Source organism: Eschrichtius robustus, chromosome 8 (assembly GCF_028021215.1).
Source record: "Eschrichtius robustus isolate mEscRob2 chromosome 8, mEscRob2.pri, whole genome shotgun sequence".
In the NCBI taxonomy this organism is placed as follows: Eukaryota; Metazoa; Chordata; class Mammalia; order Artiodactyla; family Eschrichtiidae; genus Eschrichtius; species Eschrichtius robustus.
In genome coordinates, this window is record NC_090831.1 from 129,525,466 (window position 1) to 129,543,419 (window position 17,954).

Below are 17,954 nucleotides of genomic sequence, written 5' to 3' on the forward strand. Positions count from 1 at the left end.
GGAAGAGGGAATCACACACCCAGACCCTCCTCCAGACCACCAGCCCCGAGCCTCCCCTCCCCTCTCTCCCAAGGCCTGCGCCCTGCATCCTTCCTGCATGAGGACACTCAGGTCTTTCGTTTACAAGGTGACGTCATGTGCTGATATCAGTAAAACCTATGACACTGCCACCTACCATTCCACCTTTCCTAGGCCACTTACTTCTATACTTACACAATACTCTTTTTCTCCTTCAGAAACTTTATAAAATGAATTGAATATTACCATCATGTCCCCATGAAATAAAGCATAATATTAAATTGTTCAATTTTCCTTGTAACCCCGTGATGAGAATTATGCTGAGGTTATCCATAACCTCACCTGTATTGTAGAATTAGCAAAGTGCAGAAGTTCAATGATTTGAAAACGAAGCGTGGAAGCAACAGGATACTGTCCTAAAATTATTGTTTTGTGCTTGAAATACTTTAAAAAACTTTTCAGACAGATTTTTAAACTTGAAGGGGGTCTCCATGGCAGTTACAGAAAAACCTAACAAAGTACGGATACATGAATGAATGAATACCTGCTTCGTTTACAAATGTACAATCTTCTCTGCGTAACTACACTCTTACAAGTCCTTAATCCATGACTCAGCTAAATGGAGAGCTAAAAATCAGGACATCCTTATCCCCATTTGTTGAGTGTATTCTGCTAAAAACAAATCAAAACAACACGACAGCCTCGTGCCAGCATGTCCTTACTGGTAAACAGTCCACTCTGAGGGCGCAAACCTCCACATTTAATCAAAGTAGTTCCCACAAGGGTGTCCTATAGTAATTTCAAAACTAAGCCCACCAGAAAATCTTTCCAATAATTTCATTTCCAAATTTTCCTAGATCCTATTTTTAAAGGAAATGTGTTTTTCTGTGTTCTCCCCCAACCCTTTTTTGTTTTATTATTAATCTGGATTGAAGAAAAGCACACATTTCATTTATTGTCTGGATTACAGATTCTTATTAAACAAGCCAGAGCTCATTATAAAATCAATATCAACTTAACCACCATGCCCCCAGGAGGAACCACATAAAGGTCACTCCAAGAAATTCAAACAATTTTCCTGCTGGAAGGGCATGATTTTAATTACAGATACTATTAATTAGAGCTGTCACTGGGAAGTTTTTTTTTCTGTTAATTATCACAAACTCAGTCCTAAGTGTGCATTTGCAACCTGCACTTTTGTCAGAATTAGTCACTTCTGCATGCAAGTCCAACCTTTCCATTCTATCAATATTTTATATTCGAATTTCAAAGCATATCAAAGGATGCCGTGCTTTCTACAAACCTCCGCCCGTACGATCTGCCATCTCTCACACACCTAACAGAACTAGTGTGATAATTTATTTATGTCCCGGCACAGGCTTGGCCTAGAAGACCCAAACGCCTACACCGGTCTTGCTCAATAGAATTTCTGGATAAATTCTTACTAGTTCGTGTGACATTTTTTCCCAAGCTTCTTCTTCAAATGTGCTTTTTCTTTTGCTTTGAAGCAAAGCTAGCCCCTGAAATGCCATCTCCCACACATTTGAAGTTGCTGTTTCTTTATAAGAAAAGATCGTACTGACCAGGCTTCTGACCCCCTCCGGAAAACCAGAGGTTTTCTTCATTCAACACCACCACCAAGAGTTTTGAAGTAGGGAAAATAGTACTTTCTGGTCTCTCTTAAGCAGAGCGATTTTATCAGTTCATCCCAGCACCTTATGTGAGACAGGGTCGGGGGGCTCTCAGACAAGCTCCTGGTGGGGGGGGTGTTCTAGAAAGAGCTTGAGCAGCCCCCCAGCAGCACAACTGTGATGACAGAATGATAATATTTATAGACGTGACTGTAAAACAGGATGCATTATTTACACGACATACTCCATATCACAATCATGTGACTTCAGAAAACCAAGACTCTACTCCAATGGGAGAAAACCTTTTACAAAATATATCGATTGAACTTCAAAAAATGATGATTAAGTAAATTACCTTCCCAAATGGGAAAATATACTTGGAGTTGCATTATATTTTATGTTAGAAGAAATCAAATGCCCTGACTGGTATATGTTCTGGGCTTGCATGGCTTGCATGAAGATGTGTTTTCATTACAGAACATTATTAAATCTGGAGTGTGTGCTACGGAACTCCCAAACATCCTGTGAATTTTTTTTTATGTCCAATTTGGTCTGAATCTCCTCCCCTCAGTCTCATTGGTTCCAATTTTTTTCCAGGTGTGTCTGGACTGTTTCTGCATCACCAGTGCATGGCTCCACCACTGCTCTCCTGAAGACATCCTTGGTTTACTTTCCGTCTATCAGCCTTAGCTGCCACTTTATCCAAATAACAGCGAAGGTGGCAACAGATCAGGTCAGAGGATCTTTTCACATAAGACCCTGAGGAAGTCGATGATTTAAGAGACATCTTCATACATCTGCACAACCAATTTATCTTGCAACTCTGGCATTTTTTATGAATAGTGGCCAAACTAAGAAAGATAACAGATAATACATAATTCATGTATTGTCCTTTTTTCACATTTCTAATTAGCAGCCCGCTTTCAAAGCTAACATGAGACCATCCCAGAACAGCATAAGATTAATTTAGAGCAGGAAAACTAGGGTTTCAAGGTATTTACATGAATGCTAATGAGAAGTTTCAAATCGTCATCACACAAGAACCCAAACTATGAATAAATGAACAACTGCTGGGAATGGGGGAGGGGCCAGAGACGACTTAAACAATCCGTCCATTCCAGTGGTGAATGGAACTGAAACAGCACTTAGAAAAGTCTCTTTTTACCTGGTAGGCGTTGGTGGCATCGGGGTCCGGGTCGCCCCCAGGTCCCGAGAGCTTCTCCTTCAGCCTGTACTGAGAGCTGTGTCGTAGGCAGTAGATGACGCCGGACGCCAGCAGGACCGCCACGATGGCCACGATGGAGACCAGAGTGAGCACGATGAACTTGGTCGAGTCCTCTCGTTCTGCCTGGTGAGGCAGAAGCTTGAGTTTGCTTTTCTGCAGAACAGGAGAGGGGGCAGGTTACGACCCAGCGAATCATGAGTCCTGAAAACCATCCCTTCCAAACGCAACCTAAAACGTAAAGCTCTGGGCTGGCACTGAAACAACAGGAGGGCATCCAGAAAAGCAGCCCTCGGACCAGAAGCTAGAGTCATTTCAACACAGCGCACCACAGACGGCAATGTTCTCACAAGGAAAGCCATTAGAGGCGTCACTTTTTTTTTTTTCTTACCGGCCGCCGTTTTTCAAACTTAACGATATAAAGTATTTGGCAGCTAATTCACTGCCTTAAGTAAAAGAATGCCTTCGCCCCTTCTAAAGAGGTATGAGGGGAGAGGACGCTTCAGAAACGGTGGAGGTGGGGTGGAGGGATCGGATGGGGGTGCCTAGCTCCTGCTGTGGGTAAGAGTAGCAGCAGAAGTCCAACAAGTGAGCCTGGTTCTGTGAAGCGTCAGGCTAATATTCTTGGATATATTGCAGGGAGTTGCCATCCCGGAAGCCCCTCCGCTCGCCTTGCAAGGCACGTCCCCTCGTCCCCTCGTCCAGACCTCGGACCTGGGCCGCGTCTGCACCCCGCACAGACCCCGCACTTCGCACCTCGGCACTTTTCCTTGAAAGGAGCTTCGAGACAGGGGCGCAGGCACTATGGTTCAAGAGCTCACTTCCTCGGCGGGTGAAAGGTAAGGGAGCCCAGGTCCGGCAGATTCTCCTGCTTCACGGGGGCGGGGTGGGGGTGGGTAAGAACATCCTTTCGGTGCGTTGCACGAGCCTCCGTGCGCACAAAGTTGCACAGTGCTCGCCCTCATTAGCTTCATTATAAGGAATATCAGCAACAATTAAAAACGCCAGGGGACGATGGAGACTCCGGCCAGCACACCCTTCCGCAATTACTCGGGGAATGAATAGAAATGCACGCCCCCGCCCCAGTCCTGGTTGCTACAAGATGCGAACAATTAGCAAACTCCTTTCCACCACCTAATTTCGCGTGGTAACAAAATGGATTTTTCCCCATGAATGCCTGGCCGGCCTATTCATTATCTCTCTTCTATTAGTAATTTTCTGCTCCGTATTCAGCCTCCCAACTCTTCATTTCCTCCTGTCTCCGAGTGTACACAGGGCCTCTTATGTCAGGCCGGGCCATTTTTATCTTGTAATCATAAAGGCCACCAAAGCAATTATCGCCGGTCCTGACTGGAAAAGCTGGTCATTAATTAGCCTCCTTTTGCCTTCGGTGCCGCGGATTAGCTGCTGCCGGCACTGGGTTAATGGAAACGCGGGTGAAATGAGAAAAGACGCCGGATTTTCTTGCCTGGATGCGCGGCTCCGAGGAGGACAGCAGGTCCGCCGGCGGCGGGAGGGACGGAGGCGCGGGGACGCTAGGGGGAGGCGCGGAGGGAGGGGTCGGGGGAGGGAGCCCGGACGCCCGGGCGGTGGGGCGAGCGGGGCGCGGAGCCCCCGGCCCGTGCGGCCGGTGCGCGCGGCCCTCGGCCTGGAGGGAGCGGCGGGCGGGAGACCCCTCCCCATCCTCTCACCCCTCCCCTCGCCCCTCCCTCCCCGGCCCAGAAAGAAGTCACCCGGAGGGCTGCCGGCCGCCAGCCCCGCCGACCCCGCTACCCACCGGCACCGTGTCCCCGCCCCGCACGGCGACAGGCCGAACCGCAGAAATAAACAAACCGGAGGGGCCCGGCCGCGGTGCCGGAGACCCGGGCGGACCGGGAGGGTGCCCGACACCCCCGTGCCCGGCTCCTCGGCCCCCGCGCGGTGCCGGTGGTTCACGCCCGTCCGCCCGCGGCCGGTTCAAGGGGAGCGCGCCCCTCTCCAAGCCCTCCGGCCCGGGACGCTCCCCTGAGAGGCCGGCGAGGCTCCGGCCGCCCGGGTTCCCGCCCCGCCGAGGCGCCCCTCTCCCCACTAGCGCTCCTCCGCTCCCGGGAGAGGCCGGCCCCGAGCCTCCGCAGACGAGCGGGGTCGACAACAAAGGAGGGCGCGCGGCCGGCGGAGGGGGCGTCCCGCTAGTCCCCCGCTCGGCGCCCCCAGCCGTCACTGCATCCCCCACTCCGCCCCGGCGCAGGCGACCGGCGGCCCCCGCGCCCCCCCCAGGGGGGCCCGTCCAGGCGTCCGGGGTCCCCGCGCGCCCACGTGGCTGACCGCGCCCGGGTACGGGGCCTTCCCGAGCCCTCCTGCCCCGCGACGTGAAGCGCACACGCGCGCGGTGACCAGCCTGGCTCCGAGGGGACGCGCAGCGCCTCGGTGGGTGGCCACCACCTCAGTGCGCAGCCGACGGGCGGTTGCCAGCGCGCTGAGGACTGAGGACCTGAGCAGGGTCCGGCCCAGGCGCGGGGTCTCGCCGGGTAAAGGGGCACAAGCGTAGCCCGGTTGTCGCTCGGTTCCAGGTGGGAGGCCGTGAACGCGCACGGGCCCCCTAAGGAGGCCGGAGGCGGCGCCTGCACTGTACCCTGGCCCGGGTCTGGGGCGGCAGGAGAGACCCCGGCGGGGCGCTCCCCCGGGAGGGAGGCCGGGCAGCCTAAGCGTCGCCGCCCGGCCGGCTCGGTCCTTTTTGCCGGAAACCGACGGTCACCGTAACCCGTACGCTTTGCTCGGCCGGGGAAGCGGAAAGGGGCCTGCCCGGCCTCCCCTCACGCAGCGCTTGGAGTTTACTCAGAGGTCAAAGAAAAATGTCAAGGAGAGTGACTGCCCGGGTCCCTCCTCCCTGGGCCCCCGCTCTGTCTCCGGCCAGCTGCGCAGCCCCCGCTGGGTCCCAGGTGCTCCCGGGGAAGAGGAGGGGACTCCACGCCCACTGAGTCCCACTTTCTACGGTCCCGTCCAGCTCCCCGCCGCCTGGGCCGGAGCTGCCCCGCAGGGAAGGGGTGGCAGTGGTCCTCCCGCAGCCAGGAGAGGGGTCTGGTGAGGCTGGGGAGGGCAAGCACGGGGTCAAGGAGGGGCCTGGACAGCGGGGGCGGTCGGGGAGGAGGGATCTGACCGGGAGAGGAAGGAAGCCTGTTGGGGACAGAGAGGGACGCGCCGGTTTGGACCACTGTGACGCTGAGGCCGCAGGATCTTAGGGCCCGGCTGGGAATCCTGCCTCTCGCCGGCCCCAGGGCACCTCGGTTGGAACCCGAAAAGTCGCTCTTCCTTGGGGCGCCCTCAATGACTCCAACGTCCTACCTGGTGCTGTCGGGAGGGTCAAGCGGGGAGGAAAAACTCTTGGCTGCAAGTCAGGGCTGAGGAATCCCGGAAGAAACAAAAATTTATACTTTTTTTTTTTTAATTAAAGAGCGTGAACTCCGTCCTCGGCACAGTGATTGAGTTTAAATAACTATGATCATTGTATATCCTTTCTTTATTGTAGAGTTAAAAAAAATCTTAAGAAGACCCCTGCTAACCAGGAGATTTAAGAGAAAGCAATGGGTGCCTTTGCTTAAAAGTGAGTCTGACCCTCTGTCCTGCCCAGGAGTGACCTGCGTCCCTGCTCCCCCAGGCCGAGAGGCTGTAACTACAGGTGCTCTCCTGCAGCCTTGTCCTGGGGCTGAGCCCTGCCGAGAGCCCTCCACTAATTAGAGCCATCTTGCCAGTCTTGACTTGAAATTGAAAGAAAATAATGTTTAAATATTTATGACTTTGACATTTACAGTCAGGCCGCCTCCTTCTGTACAGTGGCAGCTCCCCCCCCCCCTTGGAAAGTTTGGAGCAGAGGAGGGGTGAGGGGGAAGGTGGAGGAAGCAGCCGTCCCAAGCAGCCCGGTCACACAGGGAGCACGGGGTGTCTGTGTACCCCAGGGTGCAGGCAACACATATACAAGCACTTAATACTAAGTTGCAGAAGCAGGAAAAGTATGATTTTTGTAATAATCAGGAAGAGTAAGTCAACTTTATATCAGGTTAGATGCATCGAGAGTAAACTGAAGCACATTGCATATTTCTTCCACTCAACCATCTCCACCTGCAGCTCCTTGAACTTAGAATATAAAATATTGCAAAAGCTGTGATTTGAAATGCATATGTGACCACAGAGGCAATCAGTGGAATTGCTCTTAGAATCTGCAGACATTGTCCTGACCTATTTAAACTATTTTGATCTGTGCTTATAAGTGAAGGTGCATGGGGCTTCCTTTATCTTCTTTGCCATTTATGGCAAAATACCTTCAAAACTTTTTTTTAAAGCTGTCCACGTGGTAAGCCTAAAATAAAAGAAGAAAGAAGAAAAAAGAACATTGTATACCCAAACTTGACTGTGAGAACTGAGGCAGCTACACAAATATAAAACTTTATGGTAAAAATATTTGTTGACGGGTAGAAAAATTTAGCATTTTTCCAAGGCTGTGCTATGCAACCAGTTAGCAAGAGTAATTCATTATCTAAATCACTGACTTCAATTTTAAGACACACTTGTACCCAAAAACTTATGGGCACAGGCATGCAGCAATTTCATTGATACTAAACTTCTAATATTGTTGATGTTTTCATTTGCATCATTTCTAAAGAATTTGATTTGCAAACCCAGCCTTATCCCGTGTTCCTCTGCACTTTTATGTTACTATAATTGTAAAGATCTTTTTCTCTGTAAAATGTAGAAATTAATTTTAGAGACTACTAATGAATGGTTAAAAACAAGTCTGTCTTTGGTTTCCCAGATGAATCATCTTAGAATTATTTGGAAATTTCATGCTAAGTTTACTAAGATATATTTACTAAGATATAGTAACTGTCACTTTAAAGCTGATCAAAATTTTTAACAGCTTTCAGGCCACAGGAATGACCAAACTTAAAAATATTGGGGGGGTGTCTTAAAATATTTTAAAAGTATTTTTTTAAAGCTGTTAACTGAACTATTTTTAATTTGGAACTGGCCACAGAATTCTAATAAATGAGAGAAGTCAGGCGGAAATAATCATGTATTAATTCTCTGCATTACAAAATCTTTTCAGAAGCTATTATCAGAGCAAGAGGCATTGCGGTCTGAATTCAGGGTGGGAGGAATCCTTTGTGCAGCTGGAGGCTATTGTTCGTTTGTGCAGATGAAATTGTACTTGCAAATCTGCCATTCAAGTAGCCAAAAAAAAAAAAAAAAAAGCTTATATGGGCAAAAGAAAACAATCTCCAAGAAACAATTATTCTTAAATATAAACCTCAATGAAAATAAAGTGGGGATACACTGTCTTAAAATCGTCTATTTGTGAGGTTTTGTTCAGGCATAGGCATAAAAGTAAATACACAAAACATTATAAATTGTCTGTTTGCATCTTTAAGCACTCCTAGAAGATCAGTTTTGGGGAACTACTCTTGTTTTCAGGTGTCAGGGAAGATTTACGATATTTATGTTTAAAGTGGGAAAAACACCCCCGCGTGAACTAATTTTTAGCAGAGCTTGATAAGCAGCAAATTGTCTCGGGGGAAACAGAGGGCGACCCTCCGAGAAGGGACCGACGTGGCCGGGCCAGGGAGAAAGCCGGCCCGGCCACCTCTCAGGCTCCGTCGGCATGTTTATCGCATCCAAACTCAAACCCGACCAATAAGCTTGAAGCGCGGCCGGGGGCCCGCGCTGCAGAAGCGTACGGTCGGCCCGCGGCCTGCCCAGGCCCGGGCGCGCGCCCCCGGGGTCAGGCGTCCCCTGGGTCACCCGTGCTCTGGAAGTTTTTTTTTCCCTCCGCAAGAAGCAAGCCCTTCTCAGCACTGGGGTTTCTGCTTCTCGCCTTCGCGGAGGCTTAGAAGCCGCCTCCGGGAGGCTCGCCTGGCGTCGCGGGTCAGGACCCGGCCGCGGCGCCGCTCCGAGCGCGGGCCCCGGGGGCGCACGGCCGTTTTCGGCCGCTCCCCCTCGACAGGCCCCGGCTTTCTCGCTTCTCGTTCCCAGTCCCTCCCGCCTTTCTCCTGTACGCGATCCGCACCGAGGTGGGAAAGGTCGGACCGCAGCGCCGGACACAAAGGGTCGAGGGTTCCTGGGAGCCGCGGTATTCACAGCGCGGAGGGGTCCCCAGGCGGCCCCAGCCCGCTTCCCGCGGGGACAATGCGGGGGGCCCAGCCCCTCCCGCCACAAAGCGCGCCGGCCGCGGGGCAAGGATCGGTGTGCCCAGCGACGCCCGCCCACCCCGGGCCCCGCGAAGCCGCACAGACCCCCTGCCTCACCTCGCCGCCCGTCTCGGGAGCCAAGCGGGGTGTGCTTAGCTGCGTGCGGGCGGCCCCTCCGGGGCTGATAAAGAGACGGGAGCTTCCGCCTCCCTCCTGCACGCAAACCTTCACCGCCTCGCACTTTCGTTCGCATTCATCCACAGAAGGCCGGTTTGCCGAAGACCACTGGGCCCCGCAGCGCCCTTGACCCCAGGCGGGGAGGCTCCCCGGTGCTGACCAGGGGCCGCTGTCTGCGGACTTAGCGGGGCCACTGGACCCCAGAGCAGGAGGACGCGGGGGCAGGGGCCGGGGAGCTGGGTGGTTGGCGGGGGCACCGTGCCCGCTGCGGCCGTTGGCTCCTGGCCACCCTCCGGCTGTGCGTTTGGGGGTGCAGTAGGCACTGGTGACTGTGACAGACACCCGCAGCCGTCCAGCGTGGAGCGACCTCTGAGCACTGATGACACAAAAGGGCGGGAGTCCGTCTCCGGCTCTACAAGGTCTCTTCTGCTGAGGTTTCAACCCCTCGTTCGGGGGTCTGCCCGACTGCCCCGACCGAGGCTTCTCTAAAACCCCGAAGCAAGTCCCAGTTCAGAACCACACAGGTAGTCAATAAAGTCCCTCCTTCAAACAGCTCCGCGTCAGAAGTTTCTCTGGCAAGCGCGCGGCCGCCCCACCGGGGAGGGCGCCGAGACAGCGCAGCTTCCTTTTGCGGGAGGGGAGGTGGCCGCTCGGAGGCGTTCTCCACCGGACCGGGGAGTTCAGAGAACCCTGCACTCTCACACACGGCCGCACCTGCCCCTGGGTGCCCATCCAGCGTCCTCTAACTGGGACGCCTCGACAGCACAGAGGCGCGCTCCGGCCCCGATAAGGAGGGCGAAGAGCGCCCCAAAACGGGCTGCGGGGAAAATGCTCCCACGCTGGTTCCTTTCCACGCCGGCTGCTCATCCTGTCCTTCATCTTTTCCCACAACCCTCCCCATCTGCGACCCCCACCCCCGCCCCCGCCCTCGCCCTCGCCCTCGCCCTCGCCCTCTTGCTGGTCCGAACCGCCCAGAGTGGCTGGCGATGCGGAGTCCGAGAGGCAGTGGCCCCAGCCCAGCCCCGGCGGTCTCCGCGGGGAGCTATGGGGTGGGACTGCCACCGACCGGGTCACCAAGGGATGTCCACCCCTGACCCACTTGGGGGATGACCTCAGACGCAGACCTCCCCAGCCAAACAGAGCACTTGACAGGCGGCCTGCTGCGAGTCAGTTAGCCCCCGGACTGGGCTCTCCGACGCCCAGGTCGCCCATCCGAGCCCCTCACCCCACCCCCGCCCCCGCCCCCCGCCCCGCGCGCACCCTCCACCCTTACCAGGCTCCGGTTCCTCGCCGCGCCACCTACATGCCTTGGCGATGCCCTCGGTGGGTCTCTCCCACTCCCTTCGGCCCCCAACCCGGCCCCTGTCCCTTCTCCTACGGCCCCACCAGTGCCCACGCCCAGGCACGCCCCGGCCCCGCGCCCCTGGTTACCTGCAGCGGGGCGGGCGCCGGGCGCCCAAGCCGGAGGAGAGGAGGACGTGTGCCCGGCCGAACGGCCTCGGGGCGCGGCGGCCGCGGGCAGCGGCGGCGCCATCACCACCGTCAGCCTTTTTCCCTGGGCCGGAGCCACAGACGAGCGGGGCCATCCTGCTTCTGACCACAAACTTCTCCGGCAGCCGGCGGAGACAAAGGTGCTGCGCGCCGCAGCTCCACGGGCCGTGGCGGCGGCCGCACCAGCTCGGAGCCCGCAGCTCTGCTCCGCCGCTCGGCCGGGCTCTGTGCGCTCCGCCGGGGCCCGGCCCCAGGGCAAGGCGCTCGGTTCAGGGCGCGGAGAGGGTGGGCGCGGGGCCGGGCGCGGGACGGTCCCCGCAGGGCCACCGGCCGCGCGCGCAGCTCCATCCAGCGCGGCCGCCGCGCCCCGCCTTATATCCGGCCCGGCGCGCACCCGGCCGGCGGCGGCGCGGCTCGCGGCCCAGCCACCGGTTGCTATAGCGATGTCCCCCCCCCCCACACACAGGTTGCTGACAGCAATTGGCTAAGGGGCCGCGGCTCTCCAAACACCCTCTCCCGCCCGAGAGTATGAATGGACATCGGCTTTGTCAGTCATTTGTACAGCGCGGCAGCCCGGGCCTTCGCCTTTTCTTTCTTTTCAGCCTTTCTCCCTTTCATCGTTCGAGTCGCACTTCAGACTGGGCAAGTTCAGGGTAGCGCCCGGGGGAGAGGGGACACGGCAAGAAATGTCAACCTGCACGGCCCTGCTGTGAACCTCTGCTGTGGGAGGGGTGGCGTCGAAACTCTTTGCAAGAGAAAAACTCAGGACACATCCTTCTTCCGAGTTAGTTTAGACACTTTTGCCCTGGGGGCCTTTTGCTCCCTTTCCAAATTGAAGCTGGCCAATGACGCCGGGCAAATCAGCAAGTAAATGCCCCCGCCCCCCGCCCCTTATAGGAATCCCGCTCGAGTGTTTAGGTCTCGAAGGCGCCTACAAAGCGCCTTGCCGGACGCAGGAACTGCTGAGAACTTTGCCACGATTTGGTCCAGGCGAAATGCGGGCCGCCAGCCCAAAACATCGGACCGAGATGGCGGGGAAACGAAGGAATCGAGCTGCGTCCTCGCTTCCCCAGGTCAAAGGCCCGGCCTGGCCCACTGCCCCGCAGGAGGAGCGGAGCGGGGTCGCAGGCCGCGCTCTCAGCTAGTCGCTCGCTCCTCCCGAAGCTCCCCGACCCCAGGCGCGGGCCCAGGGCGCGACTCAGAGTCGGGCCGGCGGCGCCCGAGGCCAAGCGGGGACCTGGGGGGCGACCAGACCGGCTGGGCCTGGTGAGCGGCCTCCCGCGGACTCGCGGCAGCCGCGTCCTCTCCCCCGCCCTTTCTCCCCCACTCTCCCCACTCCCAGCTCTGGACCCCTGGTCGCAGCCACAGGTCGGGGCACCCCCGGTGCGCGGCGACCCCCGCCGAGCAGCCTAGAGCGAGAGCTGAAACCCAACATCTGTGCGTACAATGCGCTCTCGAGGCCCACAGCTGCAGGCACAAGGGGAAGAAAGAAAGGAGTGGTGGGGGGGAGATCTTGTCACATGCAGATGACAGTCTGTGGAGGGCTCTTTAGTTTCTCCTTTTCTGGAAACCCGGGCGCCCTCCTCCCAGTCCCCCTCTCCCACCGCCTCCCCATTGTTCCCGCGCTCGGGACAGCTGGAGACGGCGGCCCGCGGGAGCAGGGGGGCCCCTCCTCGCCCGACGCCCCTTCTGCCCACACCCGGCGGCCCCCGGGGCCCGCTCCGGCCCCTGCAGGGAGAGCCGCGGCCCCCGCCCCCAGCCCGGTCGGCCCCGCGGGCGGGCTCGCACCGCTTCCCCCCTCCCTTCCCCCGGGCGCTGCCCCCAGACCTGCCCCGCGCCGAGGGTCCCCGCCGTCGCGCTTCCCTCGCGGAAACAGAAGTGCCTAACCGCCCGCCCCCCGGCCCACCCTCCCCGGGCCAGGGCTCCGGGCACGAGTGCCTGCGAAGTGCTTGCCTCTGTCTAAAGTGTCCGAAGGACTCGCTTCCTCTGACCGAAGGCCTAAGCCGAGATCTACTTGCATTTGCTATTTCTAGGGGCCAAAAGTCGAGCGCTTCCGAGAACCCGGGCTCGGTAGGCCTGAGCGGCCCGAGCCCGCGGGGGCTGGAGGCCTGCTGGCCGCTTCGCCGGGCTTCGAGAAGCTCGAGGGGAAACTCAGTTTCGGGGCGGCCACAGGGGCACCGCGGCTCCACTCCAGCGACCCACCACGGCGCACCCCGCCCCCGGGCAGCCGGCAGGCCAGGACGGGGGGAGCCACCCTTGCTCTCGCGTCCCCACGCCGGGTCAGGGCCTACAGAGCCCCTGTCCTCTGCCCACCCGCCGGGCCTCCCGGGAGCTGCCCGATCGCTCCCATCCCCAGAGCCCACGCCCCGCGCCACCTGGGGACCAAGACCCGACTGGCTGTCCCTCCCTGCTGCCCTCCGGGGGGCCCGGGTCGGCCCGGTACCTCCTGGAAAGAGGAGGGGGAAGGGGAGGAGGCGGGAGGGGCCCCGGAGAGCCCCGGCCGGGGGCGGGGGTAGGACTGCGGACAGAGGGGCCGGCAGGGAGGGGAGGCCTGCGGGAGGGGACCTGCCGCCCTCAGCCTGGCTGGGAACCGGCCTCTCCATAGCAACCGCCTGTGCGCGCGCGCGCGCTCGCTTGTGTGCGGGGGAGTGGGCTGCCGGGCCTCCTCGGCCCGCGTGGGGGGATCTCAGGACGCTGGGGGCCGGGGACAGGGAATCCTCTCCGGGACAGGAGGGCGGAGGGCCGGCCTTTTCTGAGGTGCTGGGGACTCCGTGCGGTCAGGGGACGCCGCGCCAGGCACGGGGCGAGCAGGGGGGACGGGGGCGGGCAGGGGGGACGTGCCCAGGCCCCGCGCTCGGCCGTGGGGGCACCTGGGCGCCCGGCCCTCGCTGTCGGCCCGCCTGCCTTGCTAACAGGGCCCTGGGACTTGGCGGGAGTGAGCGCGGTCGGTGCATCTGCACTGAGACCCAGCGCGGTGCCTCCCGGGGCGCGGCGCGCCGGGCCGGGGCCGGGCGGCCGCTGCGGCCGCGCCTCCCTCCCCGGCTGGCCAGGGGTCCGCCAGGCGCACCTGGGGTTGGCGCGGGGGCAGCGGGGCTCGCGGGGCCGGGGACCGCGCCGGTTCGGGGAGCGCCCGGCCTGCTCACCCGCGCTGGAGGGGAACCTGCGCGAGCTCCCATCTGCGGTGACGCGCCGAGAGGCTCCGGGAGCCCGCGAGGGGCCCGGCCTCGGCGGCACCCTCCTCGCCGGCCGGCCGCCCGCTGCACGCCCCTCTCACTTTCCTTGCCCTCGATCGCCAGGAGCCACAACCGGGTGTGAGAACCCTGCTCGGATGGCCAGGGGAGCGGCCCGAGGGGAGGCCCGGTCCGGTCCCTCAGTCACCAAGGTGGCGCGGACCCCACGCGGCCACCCTGGTTCTACGACAGACAGCGCGAGGAGGACCCTGGCCGCGTCGTCCAGGGCCCCTGGGGGCGGTCAGAGGGTCGGCGACCCCAGAGAGGGCGTGCAGCTCCAAGTCAGATACTGTCCTTCTTTCCATACAAACACGATATGACATGTTAAATAAGTAAATAATAAGCAAATACATTCATTTTATTTAGCTAGTTTTTCAGTTGTCCCAAAGGGTTTCACTTCCAACCTCAGAGCAGCACATTCCCGATTTAATCTGAATTTAGTGCCCTGTCTTTCTTGTGCGTTCAGGAAGGAAGGGTGGGTGGCACGATGGTGGCACAGTTTAAGTTTGCCTGTGGTCACTTTTTAAACAGAAGGGCCTTAAACTCTTAATGCAGGTTTTTATGAGCAGAAAAGTCTGTTTTCTCACCCACGCCTTGGTGCACACCACACAGTGTATTCTTCATGGGGTCGGGACTTGTCAAGTCCTCCCACCCCTTCCTCCCCGCCCTCCCAGGATGCAGCGCCAGAGTCCGGAACCCTCACTCTCAGAGCTTAAACATGAACAGGTTGCCCAGGAAATTCATTAAAAGAATGTATTTATATTTTAGGTTCGGATTCTTCTAGTCTGTTTCAAAAACTGATAAATTAATCCACCAGATTTTCATTCTATTTCCCTTTATTTAAAAATTCTTCCTTATATCCAGGGCAGGAAAAATGTATCTATCTTTTAATTCTTAAAAATACTTTAGTAGGAAAGTGTTTTGACAATAATGTAAGGCTAGGTTCAGCTAATATCTTGGAGAATGAATGGTGCTGTTAGGGGTTTTTTTTTGTCATGAGAGCTTAGACTTCATTTAACAATAAATTTCAGTTTACAATTTCAATGACATTTTCAGAGGAAACTTTTAAACATGATGCAAAATGTTTTTGAGAGGCATGTTGATTGAAATCATTTATATATGATGCGTATATTATTCATATAGAAATTGGGATTGTTTAGCTGATGAATAAGAAGTATATGTAAAATTCACCAAGACCTACAAAATATCTAAACAATTTAAATGGTTTAAAATGATATGTTGATCTTGCTAAGACTTCTTTTAAAGTGCAGTTCACATTTGTTATGTGTAAAACCTAATGTTCTGTGTTAAAAATCTCATTTTCAACTTAGGAAGCACCAAACTGTTATAGATCACACATTTAACTGATTAGAATAAATTTCCAATGAACTAAATTATCAGAGAAAATGTATTTTAAAACAAAATAGAGAAAGACTGTGATGGGAAACATGATTATTATAAAGCAAAACAACACCTAGGTCAGGAATTTTCAATATTATGGTAAGATAGAAAGTGGCAAAAAGACCTTCTGGGATACTTGCTTGATTTCAGAAAATCTGAATCAATTTTGTTAAAAAAATATAATGGTACATGAATTATATTTAAAATACTTTTGACTTGTAAATCCATTTATAAAAATGATTTTAAATTATAAAAATGAAATTTGATCCTTTTAATATTGTAGCTATGTGTATACTGTATTTTCATACCGATATAATGTTAAAGAAAATAACATTTTATATCAATGAATGAGTTTTGAAAAGCAAGATGTTTTATTGGTCAACCTCCTAGTGAAACAGTAACTGTCACTGAGATAATTTTCTAAAAAGGATGCTTGCACAGGTCAGTAGAGATGACTCAATTGAACTGCATTAGTTGTGAAGAGCAATATTTTCAAGGACAATATTTGGAAGAGTTTTAGACACTAATGACAAGTCCTGATTCATGGAGACAGAAGCCAAGTCCATTGCAACAGGAGGGGATGCACTTGAGTAGATTCCTCACCAGTCTCCCTTGCATATTGGAAGCAGGACAATCAAATTCACCAACTGGGGTGTTTAGCAACTTTAACATATTGCTATAAAATCTTTAAAACTGAGAGGAATGGAGAAATAATAAAATTATTGGTTCAAATATTTCACTTTATTTCAAGAAAAATGTGAATTCTTTCCTCAAAACAGAAAGAAAATCACCAACGTAATTCAGCTTTTATTATTCTCATCTTGGCTCATCTTCAGATTGATCTAGAATTTTCAAAATACAAAAATAGGAACTCTATTATGAAATAGAGTTGCTACTCCCTCCAATGGCTTAAGAGGATCACATGAAACCACTGTACTAAAACCAAAAAATGTATTTCAGAAAGAATTTATGCTTGAAGGACTCGTTAACAAATACGTAGGAATTTTTTTTAGATTTTCTTTTTCAAACTTTGAAATTACAATTCCTGTAAGGACAAGAAAAGCTTCAAAGCCTGATTATTACTATTAATGGTTTGTCCATTAAGAGTAGCATTCTGAAAAACTCTTCATACGGACAGATGTTTACAAACAGAGCAGTCTCCCTACAGTTTAATTTGTTTTTTATTCTCTAGATTCTAGAGTCTAGAAGGTGTATTACTTTCAATTTCCCTCTTTGTAAAGATCTAACCTTTTATTATTTACAAAATAATGCTATAAAATACATATTTAATAATTGATGTCCAGTATAGTAAATATATTGTATGTTCATGACTAGATTTTATTCTTCTTCACAAAACTGAGCTAAAATTCCTTAGAGCGAATGTTTGCAAGAAAGACTCATTACCACTTGAACAAGAATCTAACTTTTTTGAAAATGGCTAAATCATGCCGTTATCTACAGATGAAACACAATAGTGCTATGAAGAATGTGTGGGTTCTCTCTCTTTTTGGATTAAAAGTGCTTTCACATACTTTGTCAATTACATAGTACATGTCCACTATAATTGTTTGGAAACATTTTTTTTTCCTGAAATTGCTTTGGAATTAAAAGTAGAACAACAATTCAAGCAAATGTTTATTTCACAATTATGCATTTCAGCTTTCTCCTGTTCACATATACTTTTAAGGAAAACACTGACGTATGCTTTAATGTATGAAAATAGGCTCCCATTAAATGTAAAATTGTCACAGCCTGACAAGTTTGGCTTAGTACCTGAAGCCTACAGAAGAGGAATCACTATAAAGTGATATTTTCTGATTTTACATTGCAAACATGTGTACAAGTATTGAGATCTAATGGGGACAAAGTTTCTGGAAACAGCCAGCGGCTTGTCATTCTGACACAACATGGATCAGTCCCAGAATGTTCAGGGTTAGCTGTCACTCCGAGAAATCCAGTAATGGCCCTTCAGAATTCCGTATGAATTCACCCATAGCTGCCGAAGAGCCAACTGAATAAAAAACTGAATAAAAAACTACGTTTTAACAAGTAGGATACAAATCAGCAGAAAATCTTACATAGGGTGCTACCATGTACTGAGACAGCTTTAAAAATTCTTGCAAAACTACTATATATATATATATATATATAGTCTCCTGAGATCTTTCAGTTCAAACACCTTAGGAAGTTACATATTTACTTCGACCTTTCTCTGTCATATTTGAAGTTCTCATTCAGAATTATCTGGAGATATGCTCAAACAAAACTAGAAATCTAGTTTTACATTTTCTAACCATTTTGTACTTCTGATTCCTCCAAGACCCTATTATTTAATCTGATCACCCCCTATTTCACTGTTCTTATTTCCAAATGGCTCTTGAGTATTTTTAAGAATAAAATAAACCTTTAAAGAAAGATCACTTCTGACCATTAAGAATATTTTTTAAAAGGCCATTTACAAAAGCAGTGCCTAAATGTGACAGCCACACTGGCATGGTGGGGAGAAGGGTGGCTTCTCCAGGTGACAGTCGGGAGAAGAAGAGGCCCTGTGGGCTCAGCATGTTCAGAATAGACTCAGTTCCTTCTCTTCCGTTGGGTGTCCCAGTTTCCATGACAACGGCCTCTC

The 17,954-nt window shown here is 53.4% G+C and overlaps 1 protein-coding gene across 1 annotated transcript in view; it reads right to left on the minus strand.

Annotated features, from left to right (window-relative positions):
* PTPRN2 (protein tyrosine phosphatase receptor type N2) overlaps nt 1–17,954 on the minus strand; it is a 684,054-nt gene that overhangs the window by 104,345 nt on the left and 561,755 nt on the right. The window contains 1 exon segment of the mRNA XM_068550211.1: nt 2,815–3,027. Within this exon segment, the coding sequence (XP_068406312.1) occupies nt 2,815–3,027 (213 nt within the window).